At 38.2% G+C, this 19,998-nt stretch overlaps 1 protein-coding gene, 1 long non-coding RNA gene and 1 other non-coding gene across 4 annotated transcripts in view; 1 reads left to right on the top strand and 2 right to left on the bottom strand.

Moving 5' to 3' along the window:
* PRSS12 (serine protease 12) overlaps positions 1-18,401 on the top strand; it is a 69,486-nt gene extending 51,085 nt beyond the window's left edge. For both annotated transcript variants that reach the window (XM_033215111.1, XM_033215110.1), the window contains 4 exons: positions 2,607-2,685; positions 3,406-3,528; positions 15,292-15,572; positions 16,132-18,401. In XM_033215111.1, the coding sequence (XP_033071002.1) occupies positions 2,607-2,685; positions 3,406-3,528; positions 15,292-15,572; positions 16,132-16,439 (791 nt within the window). In that variant the 3' untranslated portion in view covers positions 16,440-18,401. The remainder of the gene's footprint in view (positions 1-2,606; positions 2,686-3,405; positions 3,529-15,291; positions 15,573-16,131) is intronic.
* Positions 18,402-18,617: 216 nt separating this feature from the next.
* On the bottom strand, positions 18,618-19,737 carry LOC117085827. The gene is made up of 3 exons (XR_004438087.1): positions 19,313-19,737; positions 19,014-19,056; positions 18,618-18,818 (listed from the first exon to the last, which is right to left on the bottom strand). It is a non-coding gene; the product is annotated as an uncharacterized LOC117085827 (long non-coding RNA).
* On the bottom strand, positions 19,130-19,260 carry LOC117086517. Its single transcript, XR_004438415.1, has one exon. It is a non-coding gene; the product is annotated as a small nucleolar RNA SNORA24 (small nucleolar RNA).
* Positions 19,738-19,998: the final 261 nt, after the last annotated feature.

The following is a 19,998-nucleotide window of genomic DNA, read 5'->3' as shown; positions in this document are numbered from 1 at the left end:
TTTTGAGATGAAGTCTTGCTCTGTCACAGAGGCTTGAGTGCAGTGGCACGACTCGGCTTACTGCAACCTCCACCTCCCGGGTTCAAGTGATTCTCCTGCCTCAGCCTCCCAAGTAACTAGGATTACAGGCGCCTGCCACCATGCCCGGCTAATTTTTGTATTTTTAGTAGAGATGGGGGTTTCACTGTGTTGTCTAGGCTGGTCTTGAACTCCTGACCTCAGATGATCCGCCCACCTGGGTCTCCTGAAGTGCTGGGATTACAGGCGTGAGCCACCGCGCCCGGCCTATTTAATTTTTATGAAACATTCTTTAAATGACTGAGAGAATGAGCTATTTTGGAGAAATTTGTGGTACATTTTATGAAAAGAACAGTCACCTCTTTATCTGGATTGAAAGTTTATAGTTCTGATACTCTGGATTTTGTTAAAATCAGGTGCACCTATATTTGAGCGTTCTCTTTTTCTAACACCTTTTAATAGCTGCCAAAGACAATGCAACAAATGAATTGGATGTCGTTAATATGATTCTTTGCTGTCTGAGGGGCTCCTGATTGTGAAAAGAACACTTACAATCCTTTGCACTTTATTTTCTATTCATATATATATTAAATATATTTTTATTTATGAATGTGTGTATATATGTGTGCGTGTGTATAGATCTATGTATGTATGCGAATGACTTGGCCAGCCCTTTCCCCCGAATTCTGATTATAACTTAATTTACTAAATTCCCTTTAATAATTTTAATTACCATTACAAATGGGACATAATTGATTCTTTGAATTATGTGAAATTCCTTAAGTAGTTGAAAAACATAAAAAATTCATTATTTGTATGTTTGTTTGTAATGCCTTCCTAGAATTATAGCAATAATCTTTGTGATACCTTTCCATGGTTATGGCAATGCTACCATATTTCAAGTAAAAAGATTTCATCTTAGCCTAGCTAGATTACAGAATCTGGCATATTAACCAGTTGATTTTATGTTGATACTCAGCCTGGTGACATCTACAAGGTGATTCAAACTGAAGCCATTAGTTATTGATCATCTGATGGGCTCCTTTTATAAATGAACTTCGTTTTTCTTTTAAAATTTTTAAATAGCTAGGCGCGGTGGCTCAAGCCTGTAATCCCAGCACTTTGGGAGGCCGAGACGGGCGGATCACGAGGTCAGGAGATCGAGACCATCCTGGCTAACACGGTGAAACCCCGTCTCTACTAAAAAATACAAAAAAACTAGCTGGGCGAGGTGGCGGACGTCTGTGGTCCCAGCTACTCGGGAGGCGGAGGCAGGAGAATGGCGTGAACCCGGGAGGCGGAGCTTGCAGTGAGCTGAGATCCGGCCACTGCACTCCAGCCTGGGCGACAGAGCGAGACTCCGTCTCAAAAAAAAAAAAAAAAGAAATAAAAAAATTTTAAATAATAGTGTATGACTTTAAATAGAGTTTGCTTTCTTGCAGTCTGGTTCTTTGCCCCAGAATGATGTAAACTTAAAATTTTGCTTGTTTTAAATATTACATCATTCCTTTTCTTGGCATCATATACATTGACCCAACTTGGAGCATTATTGGAAACGTACGTTTTTTCTAATATCTTACAATTTGCAGTGTCATCTAGAGGACTCATATTCTAAGAGATGAAGGTTAAAGTTTGATAGCATACGTCTGAGATCATTTGGCAAATTAATCATCTTGGTACACACTGTTGAACCTCTTTCTCCATCAAGAAATAGCTATTGCTGATTCCCTATTGGGCTCCCTTCTACCTGGATATTATGGGAGACCATTAGGGTTGATTAGGTCTTCCTGTTCTTGGCACAATTCCCACTGTCCTCCTCTTAGATAGAAAAACTACATATCTGTACTTTATACACATATATTTAACCAGAGAAACAAAGTACTTCTATATAAATTCTCCTATTTTCTCAAATATTTTAAAAATCAGTCATGCCTGTTATATTTGCCTTTCACATACCAGCTTTTCACATATTTTTAATTTAATTCTTTTTTTTTGTATGTTCTTGACAGAAGTCTGTTACCTTGGGAGGTTTGCCTGTATAGCCTTAACTATAGTTTACCACTTAAATTGGCTTAGCAAACCATTTCCCTATGTTGACATGCTAAGTAAATGTAAATTCACATCAGAATTCTAGCCTGGGAATGTGCTTTGCTCTTCTGAGTTACATTTTTGTATGTGATTTAGAACAGTGTTGTGTGGAAAGTAAGTAATTTAGGCCATTACTGCCTTTGCAGTTCTCTTATTTTGTTTAATGTTCCATACATTTTGTTCCATACTTTACACAAAATAGCAGCAGCAGGAGATATAGGTACCTACCAGGATGAAGTACTGGACAGAGTCAAACCAGTCAGCAGCCCATGAACCCCTCAGAGGTGAAGAATGGGAAACCTCATAATGTTTCTTGTCTACTTGCAAATTATTGCCATTTAATCAAATGAGAAAACTATTTTTGTTACAAGAAAAATTTTAATTTGCAGAGAAAAGGCATTTTGACATAGAGGAGGAAGCATCAGTGGAGTATGTCACTTATCATCTTACCCCTCCATCAGCAATGTGATAGCTTAATTAATGACCTATTTCTGCTTCAGAGTCCCTCTCATCTGTTTGTGGCTTGAGATTACTGCACCGTCGGCAGAAGCGGATCATTGGTGGGAAAAATTCTTTAAGGTAAAAGTTCCTTCAAAAGATACTTTTTATATTACAGAATTATTTTTATACATAGAGTGTTACAAACTGGGGATGTTCTGTTATATAAGAGACTTGTACTCATTTTATTTTCTAAACTAAATTCAGATTTCACTGATAATTTCACTCTCCTTTGACCTATGTTTACTTTGTATAGACCATGTTCTTATATCACCAGCCTGATTTAAGAGATTAGATGTGTTGCTGAAAAGTTACATGGCACAAACAAAATAATTTAATAGGGGACCTGGAAGTGTGTATAACTACAAAGAGTCATTTAATTTAGAATGTATTTGTTTCAGACTTGACTCAGTTTAATCTAAGTTTTTTGTTTATAGAATTTACTAATGGAAAACTTTATCAAATACTTCTTCAGACTGCATAGGTGAGGTAGAGTGAGGAGAGAAATTACACTTTAAATCATGAACTATAAGGAAGACAACTTGTTTCTAAGAGTGTCAGATAGGTGGGATCTATACAAATGCCTATAAGCAAATCTCCAGAGTTGCTGATGCTGGGCCTGCTCAGAGCTGTGGGGTCTCCTTCTCAAAGTAGGAAGGGATTGTATCCTGGAGTCCCGTTTGCTTTCCTTTTCCCCTGCCTGCAAGGCATTAAAGTTATTAAAGCCATTGCTTTAACCAGTGCTTTCCTTTGCTTTTTTGCCTTTTACTGACGTTGATGTGTAGCTCATTTTCTTCTTAGGGGTGGTTGGCCGTGGCAGGTTTCCCTGCGGCTGAAGTCGTCCCATGGAGATGGCAGGCTCCTCTGCGGGGCTACGCTCCTGAGTAGCTGCTGGGTTCTTACAGCAGCACATTGTTTCAAGAGGTATGTGTCCACCTTCCCAAACAACCCAGTGTAGCTTCTGTTCATCAGTTATTCCAATCCCCTCATGCTCTACAGCACTCAAGGTGTCAGAGCCAGGCTATGAGCCTTCTCTGCTTGTGCCAGCAGCCCTGTAGAATGAGGGAGTGACACAAAGAGCAAAGAGAGCGCTTAGAAAGCCACTTGCGGCCGGGCGCGGTGGCTCAAGCCTGTAATCCCAGCACTTTGGGAGGCCGAGACGGGCGGATCACGAGGTCAGGAGATCGAGACCATCCTGGCTAATACGGTGAAACCCCGTCTCTACTAAAAATACAAAAACTAGCCGGGCGAGGTGGCGGGCGCCTGTAGTCCCAGCTACTTGGGAGGCTGAGGCAGGAGAATGGCGGAAACCCAGGAGGCGGAGCTTGCAGTGAGCTGAGATCTGGCCACTGCACTCCAGTCCGGGCCACAGAGCGAGACTCCGCCTCAAAAAAAAAAAAAAAAAAAAAAAAAAAAAAAAAGAAAGCCACTTGCTACCCTGGTGTTACAGCAAATTCCAGATTTAGGGAGAATAGAAGAAGAGGGGTTTTTGGAGAGGAGGCAGCAATGTCAGTGCTCCCCCCACGAACGTATCTGAGGCTGAAATTATATCTTTGTAGAGGTAGAAGAGACCTCAGATTATTTAGTTATAAATGATAAGGAGTAGGGAATGCAGTTGTAGTGTTTTTGATCCTTTGAGTCTTGGTGTCTTGTACCTTTGAGAAAGGTTGCATCTGTTTCATTCTTGGTTTCTTATAGTTTAGTCCTGATTATTTCATCTTGTCCCAAACATTTTATCAGTCCTTTCTGAAGTCTTCCCAGTTCAGAGGAGAGGTCACGCAGAGTTACCAGAGTCACAGAGCTCATGGTGGCAGATACTGCAGTAGAACCGGCTCTCCTTTCTCTTTGTTAAGTGCTGTTTTGTGGGCCTTGGTTAATGGCCCTGTCCTCAGCATTAATTTTGGTATTTAAATATGTATACCAATGCTTGTCAAAATATTGATAATTATTAAAGCAATGTGTTGAGTACAGTTTCATTATATTATTTTAATTTTGTGTTTTGAACATTGTCGCAATGAAGTTTTAAAAAAATGTGTACCATATTGTGGAAACATTTTTGCAAGCAGAAATTTTTCTATTTTTTCTTATGTGATATCATATGGTACATACCTTTGCTTCATTATGTACTTGTAATCCATCCAGGCAGATTTGTTCATTCACTTTAACTGCTGTATGAATTTTAACTGCTATTGAAAGATTGAACCAGTTTATTTATTCCCCTGTTGCTGTGTAGTTAGCTGCTTTCTATTCTTTCATTGATAGAAAACAATGTTGCAATAAACAACCAGGTACCAGTCTCACTGGGTGTGTGCACATAGGGACATTTTTCTGGGTCCTAGAATATGTATTCCCATCAATTTGTCAAGCCCTACCAATTTATCCTTTGAAGAAGTTGTGTCAGTTTATAACCCAGCAATGTGTAAGTTCCTTTTTCCTCACAACTCCAGCTAAACTTGATTATCAAAATTTTAAATTTTTTGCCAATCACCAAGTTTTAGGGTTTCTTTTTAATTGTATTTCCCTGACCAGTGTCTTCCTCTTTCATGAATTCTTTGTTCATATACTTCACCTGTTTTTGTATTGGGCTATTTGTCTATTTGTAATTGATTTTTTAAATTTTTGGATATGTTTTGTGTGCTAAGTCTTTGTTGTTAAGTGTTACAAGTACTTTTTCCTAGTCTGGACCATGTCCTTTTACTTGTTTATGGTCTTTTTCTCACAAAACTATCTTAATATATTTAAAAATGTCATAATTTTCTTAAAAGTTTTACAAAAGCTTTGTATTTCTTATTTAAAAAATCTTTGCTTTGCCCTTATTCTCTTATTTTTTTCCTAAAAACCTTTATAGTTTTGCTTTTAATATTTAGAATTTTAATTTTTCCAGTTTATTTTTGTTTATAGTATATGGTATGAAGAAAGGACCTAATCTTATACTTTTCTTTATGGATAGTTTTCCTAGCATTTTTTATTAAATATTCTAGTCTTTACCCACTGATTATGCTGTCTGCCATATGCCAAATTCTCATATATGCTTGTTCCTAGGATCTCTATTTTCTTCCATTTTTGTACTTCAGTAAATATTTGTGCAGTAATCTTCCAGATTCAAGGTGCTACAGAGAATATGTATTTTATTTATTTATTTATTTATTTATTATTATTATTATTATTTTTTTTTTGTTTTGAGACAGAGTCTCACTTTGTTGCCCCAGCGGGAGTGCAATGGCACGATCTTGGCTTACTGCAGCCTTCACCCTCCCAGGCTTAAGTGATTCTTCTGCCTCAGCCTCTTAAGTAGCTAGGATTACAGGTGTGTGTCATCATGTCCGGCTAATTTTTGTATTTTTAATAGAGACGGGGTTTCACCACATTGGCCAGGCTGGTCTTGTACTCTTGACCTCAAGTGATCTGCCCGCCTTGCCTTCCCAGCCTCACCAAACCTGTATTTTACATAACAGTGGCCACTTGGGTATATAATTGAGCTTCAGAGTCCACCTGTTTACTAGTGGGTTTAACACATTCCTGTGTTACCTGAGTGGCATAAACAATAAAAATCATATTAATTCATTCACTTAACAAATAATTACTGAGCACTTACTATTCTTAGGTACATGCTATGTACTAGAGATACAGTGGTGAACAAGTCAGATAGAATCCTTCCTGTTACAGAGTTTACTATGTAGTTATAGGAACTCAGAGGAAGGAGATGTTGACTTTGCTGATACAACCAGAAAAAGTTAAGGCACCTTTTTTAAAGTGAGATATTTTTACAATGTTAGATCCATTTAGCTTGTTAATATTCCAGGTTCCTGAGCCCCTGCTCTAAATCTGCTGAATCTTTGGAGATGAGACCCAGGAGTTGCTTAGGTTAAGACCCACTTGCTTAGAGGAGAGATAGTTGAAGAATGATGATGGGGAAGAATAAGTGGAATTACCAGACAATTATCTTTGTTGTGTTAAACATATTCATTGCTAAACTGATAAAAAAAAAAAAAACAACGATGGTAAATTGATTACATTTTTGGGTGCCAGAAGAAGGGGAGAGACAAGTAATATGTTAGAAGGTAGGATCATGATGGCAAAATATCTCTTTTTTTTCATATATGGGAAGACCAATTTTTTAAAATGTCTTCTAAAAAAAAAAAAAAAAGCCAGAATACATGTGCAGAACGTGCAAGTTCGTTACATAGGTATACGCGTGTCATCGTGGTTTGCTGCACTTATTGACCGGTCCTCTAAGTTTCCTCTCCTCACCTGGCAAAATATCTTGATAGGCTGATTCTAACAAGCAATATGGAATAAGGATGAAATAAGATGCTGCCTTTAGTTCCAGGAAATTTGGCTGAAATACAGCACAAGTGAAAAACTCACTGGTTTTAGTGTCCTGCAACTTTAATAAGACTCAGCAATACAATGTGGTTGCCCATGAAATTAATTCAGTCTTGGGTAGCACTGACGAACGGTGTCCAGACAAAGCAGTGAAGAACCTTGCTATTCTGTCTTTCTGTGCTCAAGGGACTGTCAGGGAGAAAAGCACTGTCTCCATAAAACAGAGAAAACTGTGCTCAGTTCTGCATGCCACACGATGAGAAAAGGACATGGTGCTCTAAGAAGGGCAAGCAGAAAGGAAAGATTGTGTGGGACTGGATTAGGTTTGTTGCCTTTTGCTTCAGATACCACAAATGTTAAAGAGAGATAAGATAATTTTTGTTTTGACACAAAAAAGAGTTTTCTGTTGTTTATTTTGTATTTCTTTGACACTAGGACAGTTCAAAGATGGAATGGGCTATGTGTGGGAGGAAAAGTGAGTTCTATTATGGAGTCTGTTTAATCAGAGAGAGGTTGGATTCATGTGTAGGTAGAGGCTGGTGGTAGATAAGATGTAATGTTTAGAGTACTGTGGTGAGAAAGCAAAAGCTATGTTTGAAGGATAACAGTTATCACCTAGAATACAGGATCTGGGGTTTGTTAGTGAACTTAGAAGAGAGAGACAAGAATAGCCTGGGATGTCAGGGTTATGGATTTCTCTTTCATTTACTAGGCAGTGGGAAACCACTAAAGTTTTGAGCCTTGAAAGATGATCAAGGAAGAGTTTTAGGAGATGAGTCATTTGGAGATTTATGTCATATATCTGAGGGGGTAAGGCAAAGTTACTAATCTAGGGAGGCATCTGTGAATGGGCTTGACATTATGTTAAAAAATCTTTGTGTATGTTTGTACTTATATGCCTTTTTCCGGCAAATTGGTCTGTGTTACCAAATGATTTAAGCAGGAACTGGAGGGACTGTGAGGAAGGGACCTAATTTTATACTTTTATACTGGAGGGAGACTAGTTGTAAGATTATTGTAATAATAGAAATAGGCAAAAAGGAAAGGAGGGAGTGAAGGTAGAGAGGCTGTTAGAAATCAGTAGAGCCTGGTACAATGCAACAGAAGGAGACTTGGATCTGGCCAACAAGACCAGGGTTACAATTCTAGCTCTTCCAATTGTTAATTGTTTAACTTTGTGGAAATTATTTAACCTCTTGGAGTCTCAGGTTACTTCATTTTACATCTGTAAAATGAAGATAGTAATGTTCTACAGTGAGAAACAAATGATCTGCAAAGTATTTGAAAGTATTTTATAAACTGTAAAATTCAAAACAAACATTGGCTATTTTTATGTTGGAGTTTAAAGGCAAGAATTGAAGACCGTATTAGTGAAAGTAGGGAACTGAGGATGATTTTATTTCATTTACTAATGGAGAAGAATAAGGTATAAAACTGCAAAGAACTTGAAGAAGCCTATTTTGGGGCTTTGAATTTAAGCAAAATAATCTATTATCTTCCTGTTATTCAAGATTTCTTGTCTTTCAAATTTCAGCCAAAAGTTACAGTCATAGGAGTTCAAGGCTTAAAGTATTAAAGTAGGAAGATTGCTCAAAAGTTGCACTTGAGGTTACAAACTTTAACTTTTGGGTTCCCTGGACGGGCTCTTTTTTGTGGTGGTTGTTGTTGTTGTTGTTGGATTTCTTTGTTTACGTGTCATTATTTCTCCTTTGGCCTGCTCTGTCTAGATTATTGCTTAAAGTCAATAATTGTCTCATTTGTGTTTATACACCAAGTGTCTACTGTATGACTTGGCACATAGTAGATACTCTAAATGATTATTACATGATGAAAGTGGTGGCTCAGTTGCCAGATAGTGACTATGTTTAAGAATGTTGGATTGTTTAGAGGATGGTGATATTTTTAAATGTAGATGAACAGATAATTCCTTCCATATGTCATTTGGAATTTCTTCTCATTATTTGCACAGTTTAAGATAAAAATAGTTGATTAAAGAGCAGAGGAGCAGATTATGATATGCAGCATTTTGATATGCTTTGGCTATAATACAAGATTCTTTTAATGTGAGTAGGGAAAAAACTGCTTTGCAAATGTGTTATATATCCTTCTGACTTGGTCTTTAACCTTTGCCGGATTTCATAGACTTCCTGTTTGAAGTGCCTAAGGAGGCTACAGCTCACATCTTTATTGAAGTAAGTTCATTAAAAGGCACACAGCTAGTTACTAGTGATTAGAACAAGCTCCAAATTTTGTTTTCCAATATTTAGGGATTTTGCTTAAAACAAATCCTCCTTTCATCATCAGAAACACTGAAATTTGCAAAATAAATACTGTAATATAGAAGCAATGTAGTAGGGCTCTGAGGTTCCTATCCTTTTAGATGCCAGGTGAAAGATACCTTAGTTTAATATAAGGCCTATAGGTAGGGAAACTGGATTTCATATTTTGAAATTAGCTTCCCCTCACCCTCTTTTGATATTTCCACTGCTTTATCAACTACTGGTCTTCTGTACACCTAAAGATTTCTTGTTCATCAGCGTTTCCTTGGTACCTAATTCTTGCAGTGATATAGGCTAGTGTGGACAATAAGGCATAGATTGTTATTACCACTTGTGTTATTACACAGGATGAGAACTTTTTATGTTTATTTGCTTGCCTTTATAGCATAGTCACTCTTTTATATAATCTTTGTATCAGAAGAATCTAGGAATGATGGCCTGATGAGGATGAGATCAAAATGCCATAATCCCACTCTACCACATTAATGCCATAATGCCAGCAGCCTCAGTTACACTCATTTCATATGGAGTAGTCTCTTTAAGGGTACTTTATTTGAAGGCTGGCAAAGTTTTCGTAACTCAATTCTTATTCCCTCACGGCTTTCACACATTTCCATGCCAGTGTAACAAGCGCACCTGAAGTAGTTGGTAAATCACTATTTAAAGGCTTTCTATCTCATTTTTCACAGTTTCCTTAATGTTAATGCAATACACATGGAACGCAGTATCCCGTTGGCAATTTTAAGTGGAAACTTCAATAAATTAAGTTCTTTTGTAGCTGGCTTGTGAATCTTATATAATATAAATTGCTAATTTTTGCTTTCTATTCTAGATTGTAACAAGTACCATGAAATGACCTTGTGTGTCTATTGTGGTGCAGCAATATAACTGAGGCAAATGTTCCTGAATATTAATTTATTTTAATTGCTTATTCTGATAACAAACATGATTTTGCAGGAATAAATGTACCTGAAACAAGGGCTTTCTTATTTCTGTAATTTTACTCCAAAGTGGATTTGTTCAAGAATATAACTTTACCTGACTTTATCTCATTGACTTTTTGCCTACAAATGCAATAGTAGCTGGAAATCGTTAGAAATGACTAGATATTTCTAATTAGAGAGATAGCCACAGAGGTAATGGGACTTACTTTTTAAGAACACAGTGTGTCAGGCGCCTAATGTTGTTTCATCATGACATAGTATATGGTAGAGCAGAGCTCTTAGGAACACAGTCTTTGGTAATACACATATCACCAATCATGCTAAAACTATTTCTGTAGTACACATAGTATTTGTGTATGTGCAAGGGCTAATGCAAGATTCTACTGAGGTTTACTTCTCTGTAAGCAATTGGAACCATTTACACAAACAACTTTAGTCAACTCCTTTTTGAGTTTCATCCAGAGAGGGGAAAAACAGATTTTAGTAGTAGCAGATGTGCATGGCCTGATGTAAAATATTGTTTTCCTGTAGAGACGAATCCATGTAGAGAACAAACACAAAGAATATGACTCTACAACCTGAATTAACTCTACTTTTAATTCTAGTAATTTGTTGTTGTTGTTGTTTACTTTAGCCTCAGTCTCAGAGAAACTTGGACATTGGATTTTAATAAACTGCTGTGTCTCAGATCCTCTCTTGCTCAAGCTTGTCTGGGAATTTCATCCAATTTTTATTTGAGGGGGAGTTGAAGGCATTTCAGCAAAGCAAACAACTGAATGATGTGTCAGCCAAAACCCGAAATGTTTGTTTTAGGAGCATTTTTGGATAAAATAAAGTCTATCAAAATAACAAAAGTTCAACTAGAAAAACCTTAAAATACATTGCAAAAGTGGATTGCTTTATATGTTGTCTTGAGAAGCCTAGAACCATAATAGATACTTCTGAAGTCCACACACATATTGAGCACTTCAGCTAAAGTGTTATCCCTAAAGCATATAATCATACCTACTAGGAGAGGTGACACTAGAAGACAAAAATTTGGTTGGAAAACTATTCCAATCTTGTGTCAGATGCTCTTCAAATTCTAAGCACAAAGTATATTCTAAGAATAATTGGAGTTAAAGGAGTGTGACTCCATGCTTAGGTTTAGCTGGTACATTTCCCTAAATTAGGACAACTTTAAAAGTATAGGTACTGGCGGGCTGCAGTACCTATAATCTCAGAACTTCGGGAGGTCAAGGCAGGCAGATCGCTGGAGCCCAGGAGTTTGAGGCCAACCTAGATAACATAGTGAGACCCTATCTCTACAAAAAATAATTTTTGAAAATTAGTTGAGCATGGTGGCATGCACTTGTGGTCCCGGCTGCTTGAGTGGCTGAGACAGGAGGATGGCTTGAGCCTAGGAGATCAAGGCTCGCAGTGAGCCGTGATCGCACCACTGCACTCCAGCCTGGGCAACAGAGTGAACCCTTGTCTCAAAAAAGAAAATAAAAAACCTGTGTGTATTCCATATATACATATGAACTAACAAAGAACTTCATTTTGACAAGAATGGTGCTGTTTGCCTTTTTTGTTAGGTAAATATTTTTATTCTCAGTTTAATATTAACTGCTGATTGGTGAGCATACAAATTCTGGTGTTTACCTGCCAAAATCTACTTGATCCAAGAACACAGTGTATGTATGGAACATGTATGCTTTTTGCATTTTGGTATCTATTAGTAATCTCTTAGGATGCTTACTTCATCCAGTGAAATTCTGGGCATGTATGGGCAGGAGTTATGCCCACACTTTTGAGTCTTTGGTTCAGTGGTTCCCAAGTCTGACTGTGTATCTGAACCACCTATGATCCCACACCAGCTGTATTAATTTATATTCTCAGAGATTGTATGGCTTGGGCATTTATATTTTTTAAAGTGGTATAAGTGATTCTGATGAACAGCCAGCATTAACAAGAACATTGGATTTTCATGGGGATTTTTATATGAAATAGAAACTTTTTTTGATAGTTTTGTTATAATATGGTAATTGGTAAGATCTCTTTTTAATTTCAGTAAGTTAGGGATGAGAGTGTATGTATGTGGACATGAATGTCTTTCAAAATAACTCATTCAATATACATTTACTAAGCGCTTTCTCTGTGCCAAGCACTTTGTTGGGTGCTAAGGATACAGTAGTGATCATGACATGGTCCTTGCCCTTGAGGAGCCTTTAATTAAGTCCTAGAAACTGTTACATATGCATTGAGAGTGTTCAAAAGGATTGGCTAGCTTTCAGGAGAACAGAGGATTAGGAGGAGCCTCCTAGGAGATCTCTGACTTGATCAGGACAAAACTAGTTTTTGCCATATTAGGATAGAGGGGATGAGGGAAACAACATTGCACATAGTTTGGATAATGACAGGTTTGTAAGACAACTCTTCAAACGGTTTAAATGACAGAAGCACGGGGGCCAGACTGGTGTCAGAGAGGGGACCAAGGACCAGTTCTTAGATGGATTTGTGTATCATTTAAGGAATTTGAATTTCACATAGATTGGGGATCCCCTGAAGGGTACTCAGAAGGACATTGTTTTTTTCATACTAAGTATTCAAAATTCTGTGTATTTTGTACTTTCAGCACATCTTAATTCAGACTAGTCATATTTCAAGTGCTGCAATAACCACAGTTAGCTAGTGGCTACCATATAGGACACTACAGCTCTAGATAATTTCTTAAATTCCATTAAAAAGATAAATGCAACATTTCAGCAGTACTTTCAAGGGTGTATTTACAATAATTCTTATGGGAAAAGTGTTAAATCACTTGGGGTTTTACTTTAAATACGTGAATGTACTGTTAATAAAATTTACTGAATATACTAGCGGTATTATTAGCACACAGAAAGTAGAAGTGAGAATAAGTACTTGATTACTCTCTATACCTATTACTTTTTACAGTTTCAGTATGTGAAATAATCCTAAATTTTACTTAAATTTTCAAGGAAGCTCTAAGAGCATATACTTTAGGCACAATATATTAAAAAGCCTTTGAACTTTAAAGATACGTGATGATTTGAGTCTCAATAAATCACAAACTATTAATATTAAAGATCAATAGTAGGTGGCTGTATAAGCCAAATCATCTTTATTGCACTGTTTAGTTTTTGAGCACTGACAGTTAATTATATATATAAGATGATCAGAGCCCTACTTAAGGATATTAGAATATTGAGGCATCTCATAACCTCTAGTAATTTTAAAGAAGTGGGAAGTTTTATTTTAAATAGACACTAGAAAATGCCAAGCTTCTGAATACCAACTCTTCTAAGTTCACATTCAAGTACAGGTCTTGTAAACAATAAAAGACCCAAGTTTTGGTTAAAAAAAAAAAAAATTAAGGTGACAGTTGTTATATGCATGCTTTCCCCCTTTAACAGTTAGATGCCAGCACAAAATAGGTAGAGTTGATGAAACAAGGGCTGGAGTTTTGGCAGGTAAAAGACAAGCAGGGTAGTTTTACAAGAGTGATTGTTGTAATGGGCAGATGGTGGAATCCAAGCCAGATAATAAAGGAAGTCATAAAAGATTGAAATGAAAAAATAGTGGGGCCAAAGGATAGAAGTCCAATGGGTTTGAAGGATTTTAGCGCTGTAAAAATGGAAGGCAGAAATACGGTATGCGTGAAATCAAGATTTCAGAGGTGTGTGGTTATCTGGTGAATACAAGGTCTAGGTCTTACATTTTAAGTGGATGGCTGAGATGAGGTGGAGAATACACTCATTGCAGATGACTAAGTCAAGGAACTACAAAGGAAAAGTTATTGGAAATTAAGTCTTAAAAGAATGTTATAAGTAGTGGGATGCAATGAGCATGGTGCTCTAGTCTTCCGTGAAAAAGAGGAAGTAACTAGGAGATGGGTTGTGTCATACATTCTAGGTCAGAGGTTCTCAACTGGGGGCAGTTTGCTTAACAGGGAACATGTGACTACGTCTGAAGACATTTCTGGTAATCACAACTGGGGATGGAGGGTATGTGTACCATGTACCAGTGGCATCTAGTGAATAGGGGCCAGGGATGTTTTTAAACACACTATAATGCACAGGACAGCCCTCACAACAGAGAATTACGTGGTCCAAAATGTTAATAGGTTCTGAGGTTGAGAAACTCTGCTTTAGGTGGGTTCAGTATCAGAATTAAAGTATGATGGCTGAAAAATGGGCTGAGAACTATCCATCTGGTAAATATTGTTTATATTTTAATGGAATATGGAAAAAAGTATACATTAACAATACACATTCACTAATTTAAATCAACCATTTTCTGCATTCCTAATGGCACAACACTATTCTAGGTGTTGTAATCAGTGAACACAACAAAGATATCTCTGACCTGGAATAGCTTTGACTCAAGCAGGGAGGAGAATAAATGCAATAAATAGTAAACTAGATAGTTTTGTTAGAAAGTGATGCTTAAAAAAGAGGAAAAATAGAGCAGATGAATGACATTGCGAGTGTTCAATGATGGGAGGACAAAGACAGATGGGTTGCAATTTTAAATATGAGGGTGTCAAAGTAGTCTTCATTGAGGTGACATCTGAATAAAGATTTAAAAGAGGGGAAAGGATAGAATGAATATATGTTGATCTGAAAGTATAGTTTGGGTTTGCATTCACTTTAGAGGAAAGTGAAGGAGTTTATGTCCACCTTGCAGGAGTGAAGTGGACTGTACCAAGTACTTTGATGGACACAAAGTTGGTTTCTGCCCTCACAGAACTTCATGACAAACTAACAATCTTGGAAATAACAGAGCAACAAAAAATGGCAAACACAGCACAATAATTTTGACCTATTCCAGTTTTGATCCCTTTTCATTCGGGAAATGACAGGTTAATGATTAGTCTTTATTTTCCACTCATCCTCCACATTTGCTCCTTCTTGGAGAACAGATTACACAGTGAAATGAAGACAAGAGGTTATGACAATGGGTTCACAGTAGAGGATCAGGAATGGTGGGTCACATAAATGGAAAGAAAGGCTGAATTTACCAAAGGGGCTGATGATTTGGAACAAAGGCTTGTATCTTCATTAGTCTTCCTTCTTGACAATCAGTAATTTTCAGTATCTGAAGCAAATCTCTCATTAGTACTCTCTGCCTCTCAGGTATGGCAACAGCACTAGGAACTATGCTGTTAGGGTTGGCGATTACCATACTCTGGTACCAGAGGAGTTTGAGGAAGAAATTGGAGTTCAACAGATTGTGATTCATCGGGAGTATCGACCCGACAGCAGTGATTATGACATAGCCCTGGTTAGATTACAAGGACCAGAAGAGCAGTGTGCCAGATTCAGCAGCCACGTTTTGCCAGCCTGTTTACCATTCTGGAGAGAGAGGCCACAGAAAACAGCATCCAACTGTTACATAACAGGATGGGGTGACACAGGTAAGGCACAATAAAAAAAAGCAGGGACCTGTGTCTGGTATTATCCACATATTTGGGTGTGCAATGGGCAGTAAGATCTTAAATGGGTTCACTTATTTGGAGAAATTTTGCTTAGTGTGAAATGCATGCATGTAATCGAGACTTATATTCTGGAGGTATTGTTGGTTCTAATGAGAACTAGCATAAACTGAGAACTCAGTTTAATTCAGTGAAGTAGACATGAATTGATGTGCCAATGTGAAACCAGCATGAATGCATTCTATGCTTTTTGATATACAGAATTCAAATATGAATGCCTGCACAAATGTGCTTTCTTTAGGTCACCTTACTCTACAGATCCATAGATGTTATTCATTATTCCTCAGACAATTCAGTACCGAGAAGTAAATTTGTAAAGGTTAAGATTGTGTCAACATTAAAAATACCAGTCATTGCTCATTTTAAACTACACTAATGCCACAACAGGGGTATTATTTTCATGACTATTACATGCTCGGTAACTGTAAAATGTTGTGATGGTTATCTGGAATGCCACTAATCAGATGTTTGGTCTGAGTAGGACGAGCCTATTCAAGAACACTACAACAAGCAGCCATTCCCTTACTTCCTAAGAGGTTTTGTGAAGAACGTTATAAGGGTCGGTTTACAGGGAGAATGCTCTGTGCTGGAAACCTCCATGAACACAAACGCGTGGACAGCTGCCAGGGAGACAGCGGAGGACCACTCATGTGTGAACGGCCCGGAGAGAGCTGGGCGGTGTATGGGGTGACCTCCTGGGGGTATGGCTGTGGAGTCAAGGATTCTCCTGGTGTTTATACCAAAGTCTCAGCCTTTGTACCTTGGATAAAAAGTGTCACCAAACTGTAATTCTTCAGGGAAACTTCAAAGCAGTATTTAAACAGATGGAAAACTTTGAACCCCCACTATTAGCACTCAGCAGAGATGACAACAAATGGGGAGATCCACGTTTTTGCTTTGTGTTGTGGTAAAAAATTGTGCACCCCCTGTTGCTTTTGAGAATTTGTGAACATTTTCAGAGACCTCAGTGTAGTGGAAGTGACAATCCTTAAATGAACTTTGTTGTCTATCTTCATTTCACTGGAGTGACTTATTCTAAGCCTAATCTATCCCTGTTTCTCAGAATCATTCTGTTGATTTCACAAAAGATAATTTTTACAACTGAATTGAGAACCCCTTATAATTTAATCAGTGGTGTCTGAATTCATATTAAATACCCACATTTGACATAAATGCGTTACCCTTTACTACACTCATAAGAGTGGCATATTTATGCTTAGATCTTTTCAAAATAGTTGACAGGAAATAATCTTCTCTGTAGCCTTTGCCAAGTGAGGAAATCAATGGTTAAGGAATTCCACTACTAACTTTTAGGCCTGAATAGGAGTAGTAAGCCTCAAGGACATTTGCCTGTCACAATAGATTCTCAAAGTGATCTGATATTTGGAAACAAGTATCCTTGTTGAGTACCAAGCGCTTCAGAAACCGTAAGATAAAAATACTTTCTACCTACAGCGTATAAACTAGCAAGATTTGAAAAGATTTCTGGTAAAATGCCAGTTGGACATACAACCTAGTTTATCCAACACATTAACGTATCTACTATATTTGCTTTTAACAAGCACTTCAGATTTAACTTAGAATTAAATGTTAACTCTTCCTTAGTTAGCATCATAGTCCACGTTCCCCGACCATGATGTAAGAGTGCCACCTACTGACACTTCCCTGTAACTGACATACCTGCAGGTTTCCCCAAGACCAACCTGATACAATTCAATCTTAAAATATACTAGTCAAAATGCTTTCCTGGCCTATACATTGAAAAGTTCTAGTAACTTTTCAATTGTTTTAATGCATACAGCAGTTATAACATATGCCAGGGACCGCATTCGGCAGCTTTGAACTTCACTGACAAGTTGCAAAAGGCCAGTAGGATCTTACAGTAGCAGCCCTTGTTTTCAAATAGGGGAAAACAGGCTTGCCTCAAAGTGAGTCCAGTTGGTGAAACACTGATTCCAAACTCCACAAAAAGGAGCCCCAATGCTGGATTTTCCCCCCATGGTTCTCCCACCTAAAGGACTGGTTTCTCTATGGCTATTTCTCTGAGTTAAGGGATCGCTGCTTAACTATGCACCTTTACAGAACATTCTTAGCAGTAATGCTCAAATTTAAAAGGCACATTCAAGATACTTCAGTGTCATAGATCCTTCCCCAGGTCCCAAGTAGCATAAATATAGGTACAAGGTTAGCATGAACTTTCAGATGGTTTTAAGTAATCCTCTTGAATGCCAGTCATTAAAGGACTTTACCCTTCTACATCAAATTACATCCTTTTAACAAATCCCCATTTCTGTAATAACTGGTGCAAATCTAAAGGTGCTTTATAGTTTTACTATTTTGCAGATTTGAAATGCTGCATATAATGCAGAAGAGCATTAAAAACTTTTGTAAAAACTCATGATTTTGATAAACTTTTAAAGCAGCGTTTATATGTAAATAGAGCTACATATGGCACACACACTTGCACAAGGGCTTCAGAAAAACGTGCAATATAGGTGAGAAAAATGTCTATTGAAACGTTCTCACGGGCTGCCCTTATAATTAAACTACAGTGCTGGAGCAAGCAACATCAATGTTTCAAGTAGATCAGGGACTGGCAAACCTAAAAGGCAGCAAACAGCTTGCAATTTGCTCAATCCTGAAGAATACATGGTTCATATAACATGCTTTTACTATAACCGTCTTGTTACTTGAAAGATACACGTGTACTGTGCATATCTGTAAATAAAGTACATAATTTTTCACCTTGTATAGCTGCCTTAAATTTTTGTATGGTTTAAAAAGACTGCTCTCTCCCTTGGGGGTAACCTGATAATTTTTATATTTTACATTTTTCACAAAGGCTGCAATAACCTTAGAACTGTACTCATTCACACTACTTCCACATGAACGTGTAACATTAAACAGGAGGTATTCTGCTATTAACTACCTTTCCGTCTATTAATCACTCAGTCAAAGAACAATGAGTAGCCACATGAATTAAGCATTTTATTTAATTATCAGGGACCACCTTAAGTATTACTTTAAAAAATTCAGTCCTATATTGAAAATAGGTATCCTGATAACTTCCAGAACATTATTCGGAACACCCATTTCCCCAACTAAGATAAATCCATTGCCGGATGCTGAACAGACTTCGCCCATTACCACTTTGGATTTCTTGATAGTCTGCAAGAGAAAAAAAAACATTATAAAACTCCGAGCTGTGTACTTACCTCACTGTTCTGAGATCTTATCAGCTAATTCAGCTGGTTGATAACTCTTAAACTACAAAAGCCAGCAAAACGGGCCAGCTTTAGCTTTCCAACGTCCTGGCGCTAAGGCGTTTCAGATTAACTCAGGACTATGAAAAAAGAAATGTACCTTCTGTTTCCATCATCCATCGTCATGTGTTCAGCTCAGCTTCCTAGAAACATTTGAACAACGGTTTAGAAAAGTTTGCCCAATAATCCGGCACCTTCCAGGTTTCTAACAGTGAATAATGTTACTTGTGCAAGTCAGAATCTGATACCAATTAAATGGTGACAGCTTTGCCAATAAACAAGAATATGCTCTTCCATGGCTAGGAAGGGAGACTGCCACAGCTGACAGGTCCCAAAGATACATGGAGATTCACAATCCAGAATTAACCAGCAAGCAAACTGCTATAGGTTATTACTCACCATCTGACTCAAACTGACGGTTCTCAGGGTGCTATGGCACAAAGGCGACAGAGTAGACTCAAGATGGCCACATGACACCAACAGCGAAACAAGCTTCACCGGAGTCCCCGGGTGCACGAAACCTTTCCCCGAGGGCCCACGGCTCACGCACGCCGGGGTTCAGGGTCCAGGGCTGCACGTGGCCACCCCGCGACCTAATGAGCACTCAAGTCCGCGCATGCTTGTAAACTTAAGGGTTTCCAAAGCTGCCCCCCGACCTACCAATATCCTGAGTGCGCTGCCTTTTAGGTAAGGCAGTAAGTTTCGGCCCAATTATCATTTTAACGTACGAAAGACAACTAAGTACTTTCACCTAATCCCGACGCTTCCCGAATATGAAAGGCCGAGGCCTTCGGCACACGCTCTCTTATAGAACTGATGACGCTATTCCGGAGGAAGCGCCGCGAGGGGCGGAACCTATGTTGTTTCACTCTCCGCCCCGCCCAGCCCCGCCGCGGCTCCACCTGTTCCGTGGGCCACCTCTTCCTGGGATCCCTCTCCCCGCCCGTCGTCCACGTCTGAGCGGGTCACCTGGCTCCGGATCCAGACGCATGCGCACATACGAGAGCCAAAAGGTTCTCGCGATAGCGAAAAATCATCACGCTTACCCGTGTAGGTCACGGAAGCCAGGGGATCTTTTGGTGTTT

The sequence above is a fragment of the Trachypithecus francoisi genome, unplaced genomic scaffold (assembly GCF_009764315.1).
Source record: "Trachypithecus francoisi isolate TF-2019V2 unplaced genomic scaffold, Tfra_2.0 Lachesis_group1, whole genome shotgun sequence".
Lineage (NCBI taxonomy): Eukaryota > Metazoa > Chordata > Mammalia > Primates > Cercopithecidae > Trachypithecus > Trachypithecus francoisi.
This window is presented reverse-complemented; position numbering and strand designations above follow the sequence as displayed.